Genomic DNA, 14000 nt, shown 5'->3' on the forward strand with positions numbered 1-14000 from the left:
TCTTTAATTAAATCATCCTTATCTCAACCCGTGAGTTGTTCTTTCCTTTCCTTCTTCCCCTCCTCATCTGAGAAGGGGGAGTGAGAGAGCGGTTGTGGTGTTCAGCTGCCTGGCACGGTGAAACCACCACAGTGCCAGATCTTTGGCCAGCAGAAAGGAGCTTCCCTCGGGTAACTGCGATGCACCTTGGTGTGTGTGCCCGTGGCTTGAGTCCATCGGGTTTCAACCCCCGTGAACGAGTCTGAGTGGCCTGGGATGGGGTAGAGGAGAGTTCGTAGGAAGTCAGAAATCTGGGGACGCAGGGACCGCAGTAGGAAATCCCCACCTAATCAACTAAATTTTTTGCTTACTAAGAGGCCAAAGCTGGTTCTGGGGACAACCAGGGAAATGAAGCCAAACTGAAATCCAGTTTGATGTTTTCTTTTCTCGGGACAGAAAGAGACTCGAAGTGCTAGACTGAGCCGCTGCAAAACTCAGGCTGGAGCAAGTCCAGGCAGCTGAAGCTGATAAAGATTTTTTCACCAGAATTTCTGAGAGCCGTCACATTGGTAGCGTTGCAGAACAACCTGCATCTCGCCTCAAACAGTAACGACGTCCCACAGGATCCATAAAATCTCCCGGAGCATCACAAGTGCTCTGCAGCGACCACCGGGAGCGCCTCGTCCAGCCTTTAGCCGCCTGTCACTGTTTTTGCTAACCCAGCCTGGATTTCCAACGGCAATTTTTGCAGTTCCAACAGCAATTTTTGCAGTGTGACTCACCGTCAGATCCTGGAACTGGCTCATCATCTTCTCCTTGGCTTTTTCGAACATCGCCTGCCGTACCTCCAGCTCGATGTTCTGTGTCAGCATGCTTTTCATCTGCTTGTACGTTTCCTTTCCACTTATCTTAGCAGCCTCTGTTGGGCAAAGGTGGGAAAAATCAGATTGCTGCCAGGAGCCCGCCGCGTGTGTGGGCAGCCAAGCTGGGGTGGTCTTTGGGTGCAAAGCTCACGTCGAGGCCGTGCTGCCCACGAACCTGCTGCTGCCAGACTTCTACCTCCCAGTCCCCCTCTTCCCAAACGACTTATGCCATCCTAAAAAATTCCCTTACCCAACAGCAAAACCTTCAGGCTGCCTCCTTGCGCAGCCCTCCAGGCCTTGCCCAGACTCAGGCAGAGTTTCCCTCCACTACCCTCGGACAAGGTCCCCCCGCCCCAGCCCCACGTGCTGCTATCTCCTCCCCAGGGATGAAGAGCCTTCATTTGATCCGCAAGAAGAGTGTGGTGGGTCCCATCACGGGAGCAGCAATGGCATCATAAATACAAGGAATTTAGGCAGGAGGGTTTGGAACTCCAACGTTTTCTTCCCTGGTAAGAAGACCATGACCTGTTGAATGCATCACTTGAAGGCACAAATATGCATGGCCTCCTTCAGCCAGTGAGAACAAAGGCTTCTGCAGACCCCACACACAAGCTGGGAAAATGTGTCCCAGGGCCAGGCAACGAACTCACGGCGTCAGCCACGGAATTAGCTGGAAAAGCAGTCTTACCTTGGTAATACGGCGTTAAGGTGCTTTGGATGGACAACGCAAGGGACTCATAGATAGTCTTCTTTTTCAAAAGAATTTCTCTTTCGAGAGCTCTCATGATGATGTCGGTCTGCAGGAATCAGCGCAGAGAGTTTACCAGCACCTCCAAACCCCCATTCACCAGAACAAACAAACGCTCCGAGGTGGGGAGCGGGTGGAGCACACCAGGGTTCGCCCCAGCCCTTACACGGACCAGATCCATTGTGCTCTGGTCACCTGGAGTTCTCATTTACGACCTTCTAGCAGAGCATCCACCAAACCGTCTAATGTTACCCCAAGGACGAAGGTTACCCCTTGGTTACCCCAAGGACGAAGTGCGAGCTGCCTGTGGCTCAGCATTTAAAGCAACCCCGCTGCACCCGATGCTGAATAGCAACTACTGGTCATCGGAGGTGGCACCAGACCTCCAGCCAAAGCTGCTGACACGACGCGCGTCGGACTTTTCCGCACGCTGCAGCCCCTGAGCTCCTGCCAAGGGGCTGGTGCCCACTCCCAGGGCCGTGCCAGCTACGCCGGGATGTCTCACCGGGCTTCCCCCGCTTCACACTCACCTCTTGTATGAGGAATTTGAGCTTGGACTCATTCATATTCGTATCCGTCGCAAAGGTCGTGAATTTGCCTTTTACCTCCGAGCTGAACTCATTGACAGCGGCCTGAAGGCTGATCCTTGTGAGCATCTGTTTTCTGTGGGTCAGACCCAAAAACGGTTAGACCATGGGCTTCCCCCTCCTCACTTATTTTCTGCACATTGCCAACCAAGGTAAGCTTCTCTTATCAGAAGACACAAAGCTTCCAACTCCACCACAGAGATGTCCTCGCTACCTGGGCTATCTGCCTGGTTTCCTCTTCTCTGGGGACTGGGAAATAAAAATGTATTCATTTTCTTTTTTTATTATGCCTGAACCCATGTAAAACACGGAGCAGAAAAGGATGGAGCTGCAAATGCCACTTAATTTCTACATTAAACAGTTAACGTGGTACATCAGTCCTGTTTTCAGGCAAACAGAGGCTGGGGGCTGTAGGGAATCACAGAATATCCCCAGCTGGAAGGGACCCGCAAGGATCATCGCGTCCCACTCCTGGCTCCACACAGGTCTGCCCAAAATCAGTAGGGGGAGATCAGTAGCACCTGGGAGAGAGATGTGGAAGTTGCTGAGATACGCAAGGCAATTAGAAGCTTTGCCTAAGTGAATGAATTGCAGCTGGACATTTTTAGTTTGTCTCCGTGAGTAGACAATGTAATGCTATCTTAGCTTTTTGAGGGAGGTAGAGATAAAGACCCGAGTGCTTCCCAGACGAGGTTGCCTGCAGATGGCTTTCCAGGAAAACTCTTTTCTTGGAGTTTCCAAGAAAATGTGGCTTGGTTCCAGCTTGCCCACTGCTCTCACCTGAATATGTTTTTAAACATCATATCAATTTCCATGTAGATGGGCTCAGCCAGGCAGTTGTTGATGTCTACGCGATGGAAGATGCGGGACACGTACAGCCCATTCCTCCTGCACGCAGCTTTCAGGGTCCTGTGGAAGCCTTTGGACTTTTCACCCATCTGCAAGAGGAGGAACACAGCGAGTGTGAGCAGAGCCACCGGCAGCAGTGCTGCTCCCAGGGCCAAATCCTTCACGTGTCATTTCAGAGGTGCTTAAACTACTGGTAGCAAATGCCACAGCGAGAGAAAAGCAGGAATTAAATGATGTCCTGTGTTTGCCTTTGGTGCCTCCTGCAATGTGCCCGTGTTCACTCAGGGTGGATAGCTCTAAAGACAGCAAAACGAGGTTGGGGTCTAAGCCTGGAAGATGCTCATTTCAACTGTTTAGAAGCACACAATCACTTAGTGCCCCCCCCGTATCAAGGAAAAAGGATCTCTGCAGGATGAGTATGCAGCTGTAGGGGCATAACGTGCTTCCTGGGACCTTGTCCCAGAACTGTAATAGTCCGACTCTCTGTCCAGGAGTCCTGCTGAGGAACCAGCCCTAGGACTTGCTACTTGGCAGGAGGACACTGTGGGGTCTGGGGAGTCAGTGATTAATCAGTGAGAGAAACTCAGCTGATGGTGATGGCAATTGCAAGACAGAAAATGAAATAATCCTATCCAGCCTCAGAGCGTGGGGCAGACCTGCGCCACTCACCGCAAAGATCTTTCCAATATTCTTCTTGTGTGAGCTTTTGGCAGACTTCACCCCCTTGATAAGAGGCAAATCCATCTGGTCAAAAATGCTCTGAGCATTCTTCTTCAGCTCCTGGATCTTCGTCAGCACAAACGCGTTGAGCTCGTCCTGCTGTGGGGTTGGACCCTGGAAAAGTGGGACAGCACAAACCTTGACACAGCTGCTGAGTGCAAGGTCAGCACACTCCAGAACTGTCCTCCCTGGAGCATCCCGAGCAGCTCAAATTTAAACCAAGACCACGGAGTGGGAAGCTAGAGCCTGCCTCTCACTGGCACCATGTGAGAGGGCCAAGAAGATGAGGAAGTTGAGGTGATAATGGGACTACAGGGCTGGCAAAGATTGTTCAACCTCTGCGGCTTTCTTGCTTTTTTATCCTCTCTGAAGAGAGCCAAGAGGCTAATGAGAAAATGGGTTTGGAGGCAGGCATTGGCCTTGGCGCAGCTTCACAGCTGGGTGAACCAGGCAAAAGGCTTTCCAGGGATGCTCCTCTCCTCCTGGCACTGCAAAATTTCTCCATGCAGGCAGAAAACCTCTAGTTAGGTCACTTCAGGATAGCACGAGTAGCTTTGCATTTGTTTCCTGAGAAGGATGAGCTACCTGGCCCCACAGCCCCAGAAGGAATGGGACGGTAGCAGCGGGCAGGGGTTGCAACCACACGTACCGGGTTCAGCTGCAAGGCATGGTAAACATCCACCAGGGAGAAGAGGACAAGGATTTCCTTCATGTGCTCTTGCAGCTGATTTCTCTTCACGTTCAGGCAGAGCTTCCTGATTTGGTCCCTTAGCCTGGAGATTTCTGAAAGAGAAAATAAAGGCGACCTTTATTGCTTTCCCACCACAAATGGAAGCCGGTGCACAGGCAAGCAGGACTTGCAGAAAACATGCGGCCCACCCTTCACCTGTCTCCTCCTTCATGAGGACCGTGGGGTTCCAGTACTCCTTGGCACTGACGGTGAACACCAGGTCCGACTTCTGCAGCACCTCTGTGTCGCTGGGCAGTCTCCTCTGAAACACACGAGCGTGCACCGTGAGCGTGCAACAGGTGCCTGAAGCAGCGCAGGGCCCTGCGCCTTCTGCTCTCGACTTCCCTCTACGGACCTGCCTGCCTGGGTTTTGTTGTGTGCGGAAGGCTACGGGAATGTTTGTGCTGTAGGCTAACCAGGATGCAGCAGTATCTGCATCGGCTCCACGTCCAACCTCTCCTTGAACACCCCCAGGGACGGTGACGCCAGCACCTCCCTGGGCAACCCGTCCCAAGGCCTGACCGCTCTTTCTGGCAGAAATATCTCCTCATTTCCAGCCTGAACCTCCCCTGGCACAACTTGAGGCCGTTCCCTCTGGTCCTACCACTGGTTACCTGTGAGAAGAGGCCGACCCCCAGCTCCCCACCCCTTCCTTTCAGGTGGTTGCAGGGAGCAATGAGCTCTGCCCTGAGCCTCCTCTGCTCCAAACCAAACACCCCCAGTTCCCTCAGCTGCTCCCCACAGGGCTCGTGCTCCAGGCCCTTCACCAGCTTCGTAGCCCTGCTCTGGACACGCTTCAGGGCCTCGATGTCCTTCTTGTAGCGAGGGGCCCAAAGCTGAACACAGTGCTCGAGGTGCGGCCTCACCAGAGCAGGGCACAGGGGGACGATCACCTCCCTGCTCCTGCTGGCTGCACTACTGCTGACACGAGCCAGGATGTCTTTGGCCTTCTTGGCCACCTGGGCACACTGCTGGCTCATGTTCAGGCAAGCATTGACCAACACCCCCAGGTCCTTTTCCTGGCACAGCTTTCCGGCCACTCTGCCCCCAGCCTGTAGCGCTGCATGGGGTTGCTGTGGCCAAAGTGCAGGACCCGGCACTTGGCCATGTTGAACCTCATCCCGTTGGCCTCTTCCCATCGACCCAACCTGTCCAGGTCCCTCTGCAGGGCCTTCCGACCCTCCGGCAGATCCACACTTCCCCCCAGCTTGTCGTCATCTGCAAACTTAGGGTGCATTCAGTTCTGTCATTCAAACCATCAATAAAGACACTAAAGAGGATGGGCCCCCACACCGACCCCTGGGGAACACCACTCATGGTGGTTGCCATCTGGATTTCACTCCATTCACCACCACTCTCTGGGCCCGGCCATCCAGCCAGTTTTTATCCCAGTGTACCTGTCCAAGCCATGGGCTGCCAGCTTCTCCAGGAGAATGCTGTGAGAGACCATGTCAAAGGCCTTGCTGAATGATGCTTTAAAGGCTGTTGTGCTGTCACGGGCCAGCCTTCTCATACAAGCCCCGATGCAGGAGCCCATGTAATTGCCTCAGACCATGTAATTGCCTCAGACCATGTAATTGCCTCAGACCAGTATTTGTACTGGTGCAACCAAGGGCAAGGGTGCTGGTGCCAGCCACATCCACGGACAGATTGGGCAGGGAGGAGGAGATGCAGCCCACATCTGCATTTAAAGCTAGTCAGTGACAGAAGGGGCTCGTAACGGCAGACAGAGGATAACCACAGGCCAGCACCTCCCTTCCAGGTGCCCAATAATTTGATAAACCTGGCCACAAGCTATCACCCAGATTAGAAATTTAGATGTTGCCATTTATGTTTTCATGGCAAATGGAAAGAAAATGAAGCAAATATATTTCATGGGAAAAGACAAGTGCATAAACGCGTAACAGATGCATTTCTTACCAAAATAAAAAAGGTGTACTTTACCTGCATCCTGTCCCTTATTGCTCTGGTCTTTTTCGTTTTCAGGTCTTTTTTCGTCTCCAAAATGGCATTGCGCGTGTCTAGACTCTTCTAGATGGCAAATGATAGTGACCGTTATGAGAATTTTCTCAAAACCACCAAACTTCACCTACACAGAGGCAAAGCTGCTAGCAAGCCTGCGGGGTGCTGGTGGAGCCCATGCACTGGCCCCACCGGTTGGAATATGCAATCAGAAAAGGAGTTTGGCTTTTGGCCACTGAAAGCAGCCGGCAGGTACTTACCGATGCACTGGGATGGTTCCTGGGAAATGAAGAAAAAAAGACTTTAAGTAGATATGGCAAAGCTGAACCCTAAAGCATGTCCTTCAGGGGAGCACGCAGCACGCAGCTGGCAGCGACATCACCGGGTTTCTTGGTTTACAACAGACCCAGGGACATGTCAGTGCTTAAGAGCTCTAATCCTTTAATTTGGGCTGTTACAGAACAAGGCAGTGCTTTCAGACTCCTCTGAATTACAGATGTGCTGGGATCCCCGAGAGCCAGAAGGAAAGGGCAAATCCCCCAAACCTTTTGGGCAGGGAGACACCAGCACAAATGGCAAAGGAAGCGGATGATGTGCCCTGATCCGAAAGACAGCAATAAGAGAACAGGGGATGGGGCAGCGCCGAGCGTGGAGCCAAGGGAGAAGAGCAAAGGGGCAAAATCAGCCTGGAAAAGGCAGGCACAGTGATGGGATTGTGCTGTAAAGAGGTCAAGGCTCTTGAACGCATAGGAAAAATAACCAAAATATCAGTGGGAATGATTTGTAACATGGAATGCCATTTTCCATATGCATGGTGGGTAGGACACGCTATGAATGAGACATGGCAGTGCCATGGGTAAGTAGCGTCCAGCCTGCTCTGATGGAGGCACGAAGGCTTCTCTGCAACCCTGACAAAAGGACGGAGCTGTTCTTTACCTCAGGTACTCATCCAGGTCAATCTTATCCATCTTGGTGATCACAAAGGTGATATCGCTGCACTTGCCAATCAGGCAAGCTGTAATCGCCTCTTTCAGCATGTTTTCATGTGCGCTGGCCCCGAAAACGCGTTCAACATCAGCGATGACCCAAATGGATGTGCACTCCAGGATGCTCTGAGGGGAAAGAGAGGAGAAGAGTCAGGTGGGGCACGGAAGCACCTAGGACACCGAACCAGGAGCTGAGGCATGAAAGCGCTGCATCAGTGCCAGTGCTGGGATGGTGGTTGCAGGCATGGCCCCGGGGGTGCTGCCTGAGCTTGGACATCCCATGGCTCTGCTGGTACCTTGCAGGAGAGCTCGGGGCATCCCGCTGCTGCAGAGGGAGCACGCAGCCCCTGCCTGCTCGGTTGTGGCTTCTTTCCCTTGCCACCAACCCCTGGTCTTTTTGCAGCCTCCCTCATGAAAAGACCAGAGTGCTCCCCACCCCCCTGCATCGGTACCCCTTCCAGTCACCTCTTTCCACATTTCATCCCTCTTCGTGTTGGAATCGCCCATCCCCGGGATGTCCACAAAGATGACACCTTCAGGCACGATGTCAGATGTGGGAAGGGTCACTTGGATGTACTTGATGAGGGGCCAGAGCCTCATCTGCTCACTGCGGGGGGCCACCTCGAACCCCTCGCTGCCATCCTGGTTGCGGATGTACGGGTCCAGTTCCCGGGAGAGAGCTTCTGCCTGGAACACCATAAGCAAATTAACGTTCACCCTCTGTTAATGGTCTCAAATTGTGCCGGGGGAGGTTTAGACTAGGATATTAGGCAGAATTTCTTCATAGGGTGGTGGAGTCTGCAGCCCTGGAGGGCTTTAAGAGATGCATGGACGTGGCACTAAGGGACATGGCACTAAGGGACTCAGTAGCTCAGGTCGATGGTTGGACTTGGTAGCCCTGAAGGTCTCTTCCAACCTAGGTGATTCCACGATTCTCTGCAGAAATAAAACCTCCAAGCACTGACCACGATGCCCCAGCAGATAACACAGTGGCAAGCGATGCCAGGCAGAGTAGATGTGTGCAAGCAACCACTTTTCCTCTGCAAGCAATGGCCCCAGCACCAGGACAAAGCTCTGGGTGCTTCCGAGGAGGTTTCTGCAGCGCTGTGGCTGCAGCTCCAGCAGGGAGTGGGCTGGACAGCCCTGGAAAACACTCATGTTCTCACCTCTGTCGTTGTCAGAGTAATAACTCTGGAGGAGGGAATAGTGATGTCAGGCTTGGCTTTCATCAGATCTTCATAACTCCTCTTCTCTGCTCCTTCCCCGTAGACAGCCCGCAGCACTCTAACGGCGTGTTGTGTGTCGCTGTCATTCTCACCATCCTCTCTCTCCGTCTCCAGGAGCGTGACCAGGCTCTTCACCTCGTCCATCCACTCCTGCCAAGGTGGAGCAAGGAGAGCATTATTCAGCAGCTTGCTGGGGCAGGAGCGGCTGTGGTTGTGTCGAGCAGGGGGAGAAGACAGCACAGGGGCTCCAACCACAAGACTGGCCAGAGAGCTTCCCTCCAGGAAGGAGCTGAGAGGAGAAAGCTACCTCTTTCCCCAGTCTTTTCCTTGGGTTTCCCCAGACAGACCATAAAATGGGCTGCAGGAACCTCCTGCAGATCCACAGGCTGCCCCAAGAGGGGCTGGGGGCTGCTCCTTGGCTGCTCCCTTCCACAGCAGGACCCCAGCCTTACCTCCTGGGAGAGGAGAAAAATCTTGGCTTTGTACTGTCTGCTCCTGCAGGTGCTGATCTGAACCTGGCAGGAGGTGCAGGCGCGTGTCCCTGACACTGGGAGGAAGAAGCGCTCGTGGAGGATGGTGTTGAGCAGAGTGCTCTTCCCCGCGCCGCTGCTTCCAAAGAGCCCGATGCGGATGGGTTCGAAGGCAAGCTTGGAGCTGAGGGTCGTGATGCGGTCCCTAGGAGAGCAGGCACGGGAGAAAAGCGTATTCCACCACAGAAATTCAAATTTCAAGGGAGTTTTCGCCTTGCTAGATGCAATATCTCCACCCAAAGGACTGATTCCTAAAGCACAAACCATGCTCTCCATCATCCCTACCCATCCCTCATTTGCCTGCACCAAGCCCTGGGGAGCCCGTGCCTAAGTGGGAGCAGCTCCGGAGCTCAGCCCTAACGCCTCCCTGACCCCTCCATGGATTGCCAGCAAAAATAATAATAATAATCCTCCTTACAGCAGGAAGCTGTCAGAGCAAAACCTGCTTCGACCCTCTGGTTCTGGTGGCAATACCCCGTTTTAATTTTCTGCCTAGGAGCCCACCAAAGCCCTGGAGCACGGCTGAGGCTGGGGGACGGACGTGGCACGTGGCCCAGGGGAAAGCAAGGTTGGCGGGGTCTCTCTGGCCGCGTACTCACCGGAGATAGACCAGGTGCCCAGGCATGTCCTTCATAAAAAAGAGGCTGGATATCTTCTCACACGAGGTGGTCTGGATTTTTCTGACCCTGTCCTCCATCTTCTCGTCTGGAAGGGAGAGGTGTTGCACGGTCAGGCTGCAGCAAGCGTGTAGGAGCAGGAGGGAAGCCTCCAAAGGAAGCAGCCCCAGCAGCCCACGGTGAGCCTCGGGAGGAGGCTTTCACCCCTGGGAGCTGGGATGGTTTACAAAACTCCCATAATTTCTGCTGAACGCAGTTGGATGGGGAAGGTACCCAGTGCTTTTCCCCCGGGGAGCAATGAGAATGAGTGGCTGCTGGCAGAGGGGAGAACGGTGAGGTGCTCTGGCTCCTCGGGCAGCACCAAGATTGCTCCACTGGAGTCTGGGGAGTGGATCCTCCGTGGCAATGCTCAGAGCAGCTGCAGCCTGCTTGTCCCTCTCCTCCCACCACAGGCAGGACTTGTTGGTTTAGGCATGGCTCTGGCCAGCCCTGGTGCCACCAGGCAGGTGGCTTCCCCCTACTCACATTTCCTGAGAGTCTCCCTTTCCTCCTGCTGGAAAGCCTCCTGCATTCGCGGTCGCTTCTGGGTGACCTCAGCTGCGTTGTTGTTTTCTGCACCTTTTCACATGGAAAGGACATCACCGTTGTTATCATCACAGCCTCTCCAGGTGTAAAAGCCTCAGACAGCCTGATCTATTCCTGGCATTGAGAGAAATCAGCCCTCAGAGCCTGAATTGTGGTGCGTGAGGGTGAAGATCGGATCACCCAGCTGCAGGTTTGGACACTTGATCATTACCTGAATAAACCCAAGCCCTAAGGTCTGGGGATTTGGGTTCCTCATCTTCATACGTAGTGTCTGCACATGGGAACCCAAAGCCTTCCCCTCTGGCATCTTTTCCCAACCCTCTTTCTCTGCGCAGCCCCAGCAGGGATGTGAATCTCTGCCCCCAACACCCCGAGGACAGCCTTTGCCCAGCTGGGACATTACAGCAAACCATGCAGCAGCCCCCAGATCCCTTCGGCCGGGCAAACGGCTGCTGGCTGTGGTTTGTGTCAGATGATTAAGGAAAGAGCGGGGCTAGCATGGTCACCGTCTACGACTAGATCGTAAACCTGTCAGCGCTGAGGACGGGACACATCCCACCCAGATATATACAGGTTGTCTTCCCCTGTCACCCCCAGCTGCAACCTCGCCTGGATAGCTGCTTCAGGCAGGTAGGAGGCTCTACACTTTGCACTACCAAGAGAAGCTACAGAACTGGCCCTAAGTTTGTAAAAAATCAGGAGGCGAGTGAAAACAACTTGTAATTTTTCTGCAGGAATGGTGTGAGGAGCCCTGAGGACATTCTCACTTCCTGCTTACAACTGGGTGACTCATCTGTGTGTATATTGCTTGTTTCTGACTCCTGCTGTGATTTTTTTTTTTTCTTCTGCTATCAAGCTTCAGGTTTTGCAAGAAGCAGTGCCACAGAGGCAGCTCCCCGACATGAACGCATGTTCGGGTGAAGACACCGTGGCACAGCCCTGCTCCCCTGTGATGGTCAAGGAATGCCCTTTAAAGAGGAACGGTGGCTCCCTGGGTCCTGGCACCTAGCTAAAGACGGAAAGCTTTATCCTCAGCAAGAGAAAGCAGACTGGATCGGTGTGAGCTGCTGGGAATGGGGAGGGAAGGGCAGCAGAAAGCTGCCTGCAGGAGCGGAGGGGGTGGCCAGGGACACCGGCTCACCGTGACACTCTGCCATTTCAGTCTTGTCCAAGCTCTTCCTCGGTGCCACGTCGCTCCTACTTTCCACGACCCAGCTGTGGTTACGACCACCTCCTTACTCCAAGAACTACCTGGGGAGATAAAAAAGGAATTAATTATGAATTTTGAATCCTGCTTCGCGTCACCCACGTCCTGGCACGACCCGGGGTAGTGGCTGGTGCTGGTACGTGCGGCTTCCTGATGTGCACTGCCCTGTGAGAACAGCTCGGGGCTGGCCCAGCTCCTGCTCACACCCTGCACGAGAGCCACACAGCCCTGCCACCACCCCGAAAGACATTCCCAGGCTGCCTCCTTGCCATCGGACCGCAAAATTTTTTTAAAAAATGGCTGGTTTAAAGCTGCCCAGGGCTGCCCTCTGGCCAGACCTGCTCCATGCCCTCCCGCCCCGTGCCATGCCTGAGCACAGCATCCTTCCGCGAGCAATAAAAGCAGTCCCCAGGCAGGGCAATTACTGATCTGCTGGTACAGAGGTCGCCCTGGGTTTCAACCCAGAAACCCCACGCGCTTCTCTGCGGAGCTGTGGCAGGTTAAACATCCACCCGCAGACGCTAGCTGGCAAGGAGAACCCGCAGCCTGCAGCAGGCAGCCGACGTCCTGGCGAGGTCATTTATCACATCCTCCCCTCACCGCCGGCGCTCAGGCAGGCAGCACCAACCCGCAGCCCCTGCTTCACCCCCAGGGGCTGCCTCCGTGAGCACGCCAGCCGACCAAAGATCCCAATCAGCCGCTCAGACTAATTGAGGTAAAACCCACGGACGGACGCGGTCCTGCCCATGGCAGGCAGCTTTTTCTCACCTGTGCTCCGTGAAAACTTCCGAAGTCTAGACGTGTCTGAGCGGGAAGGAAGCTGCCACGGGCTTGTCTACGGAGCTGTCGGAAAGCTACCACTTCTCCCTCCTGAGAAAAAAAAAATGAAAAATCACACCATGCCTTGCCTTCCCGCTGCCGTCACGCAAAAATGGGGAAATGAAAGTCGCTGCACCAATCCTGCCCATACCACCCCCCACCTCTTTGGCCCCCGGCCAGCTTCCTCTTGCTCCGGCTCCTCTCTGCGTGGTTCACGCTTCCATGACCGTTACCCCCCACCCCGTCCCTCCTCCCCCTGCTCGCAGCAGCACCAACACCCTTGTACCCCGGAGCGATTTTTGCTCCTTTTCCTGGAGCCGGGTGGCTCACCCGGCCCGTCCCAGCCTGCGAGCAGCCCCAGGGCTCCTCGGCTGGCGGATGACAAAGCCCGGTATCACGGTGCAGCAGTGCCCCGTGGCCTCATCCTGCCTTCTCCAGGCCTTAAAGCTAGAAGCAGAAAGCCCCCTCTGCTCCCTTCCACAAAGGCTCTTGCACAGATTTTTTCCCGTCTTTTGCATTTCTGTCCTCCCCACTTTGTTTTTCCTCAAGGCTCCAGCTCCTGTGAGCTTTTCCCAGGCTCCTGCGCCATAAAAGCTCTGTCCTCACTCTCAAACCCTCCCCAAAAGCTTTGCTAACACCGCGTACAAGTTCTTTCACACGATGGTGCAGAACTTCCCGGGCTCCATCGTGTGGTCTTTGCCCTTTGTCCTGTCCCCACAGCGTGCTCACCAGCCCCGTTTTACAGGCAGCCGGCCCTTTTCTACCCTTTTCTGCCTGTCCTGGCTTTGTTCCTCCTGCACACCCGTGGCTCTGCAGAGCTCTGCAGTTTCTGCACCTTCCCTTTCAGCTTTCCTGCGAGTGGTGCCTGTGGTTTGATGGCTCACGGGCTGCTGTGACTCAGGGAGCTCTTTCTTCTCGTCCTCATCTGTCTTTGCCCACGTCTGCGTCATGTGTAGCACATGCAGCATGTGTCACGGTTAGCAGTGACTAAGGAAGGAAATCGTCTGATACGATGATTAGTGATGGCTTTAAGCTAAAAGATGCGGGTTTAGGTGAGGCATTAGGAGGAAATCCTTCCTTCTGCCCCCAGGAGCTGGGGGTGCCCCTGGCAGTGCCCAAGGCCAGGTTGGATGGGGCTGGGGGCAGCCGGGGCTGGAGGGAGGTGTCCCTGCCCATGGCAGGGGGTGGCACTGGATGGGCTTCAAGGTCCCTGCCAGTCCAAACCATTCTACAACCCTGTGATTCTATGACTCTCATGGGAAGGGTTTCTTTTATTTCTGGTTGGAGTTTGGAGCCAGCCCTTGTCTTTCACTGGAGACCTCGGAGGAGATGAGGGCTCTGTCCTTCCTCTGAGCTCCCCAAGTGGTGCAAGGGCCACCTCTGCCTCCAGCTGAAGGGGTCCAGCTCTCCCTGCTGCTTCTCATAGAATGGCTTGGAAGGGACCTCAGAGATCATCTAACTCCAACCCCCTGCCATGGGCAGGATGCCCCCCACCAGATCAGGTTGCCCAAAGCCCCATCCAGCCTGGCCTTGGACACCTCCAGGGATGGGGCACCCACAGCTTCTCTGGGAGACCTGTGCCAGTGCCTCAC

The 14000-nt window shown here is 54.4% G+C and overlaps 1 protein-coding gene across 1 annotated transcript in view; it reads right to left on the reverse strand.

The window, feature by feature from the left end:
• Positions 1–11570, reverse strand: part of LOC118164866 (nuclear GTPase SLIP-GC-like) — a 12667-nt gene extending 1097 nt beyond the window's left edge. The window contains exons 1-16 of the mRNA XM_035322657.1: positions 11524–11570; positions 10323–10415; positions 9780–9885; positions 9103–9325; positions 8591–8800; positions 7890–8111; positions 7375–7550; positions 6699–6717; positions 6421–6507; positions 4633–4738; positions 4396–4529; positions 3696–3860; positions 2958–3115; positions 2121–2253; positions 1531–1639; positions 762–898 (exon numbers count right to left, since the gene is read on the reverse strand). Of these exons, the coding sequence (XP_035178548.1) occupies positions 762–898; positions 1531–1639; positions 2121–2253; positions 2958–3115; positions 3696–3860; positions 4396–4529; positions 4633–4738; positions 6421–6507; positions 6699–6717; positions 7375–7550; positions 7890–8111; positions 8591–8800; positions 9103–9325; positions 9780–9885; positions 10323–10415; positions 11524–11539 (2094 nt within the window). The 5' untranslated portion in view covers positions 11540–11570. The remainder of the gene's footprint in view (positions 1–761; positions 899–1530; positions 1640–2120; positions 2254–2957; positions 3116–3695; positions 3861–4395; positions 4530–4632; positions 4739–6420; positions 6508–6698; positions 6718–7374; positions 7551–7889; positions 8112–8590; positions 8801–9102; positions 9326–9779; positions 9886–10322; positions 10416–11523) is intronic.
• Between the last annotated feature and the right edge of the window lie 2430 nt (positions 11571–14000).

Source organism: Oxyura jamaicensis, chromosome 3, assembly GCF_011077185.1.
Source record: "Oxyura jamaicensis isolate SHBP4307 breed ruddy duck chromosome 3, BPBGC_Ojam_1.0, whole genome shotgun sequence".
Classification (NCBI taxonomy): domain Eukaryota; kingdom Metazoa; phylum Chordata; class Aves; order Anseriformes; family Anatidae; genus Oxyura; species Oxyura jamaicensis.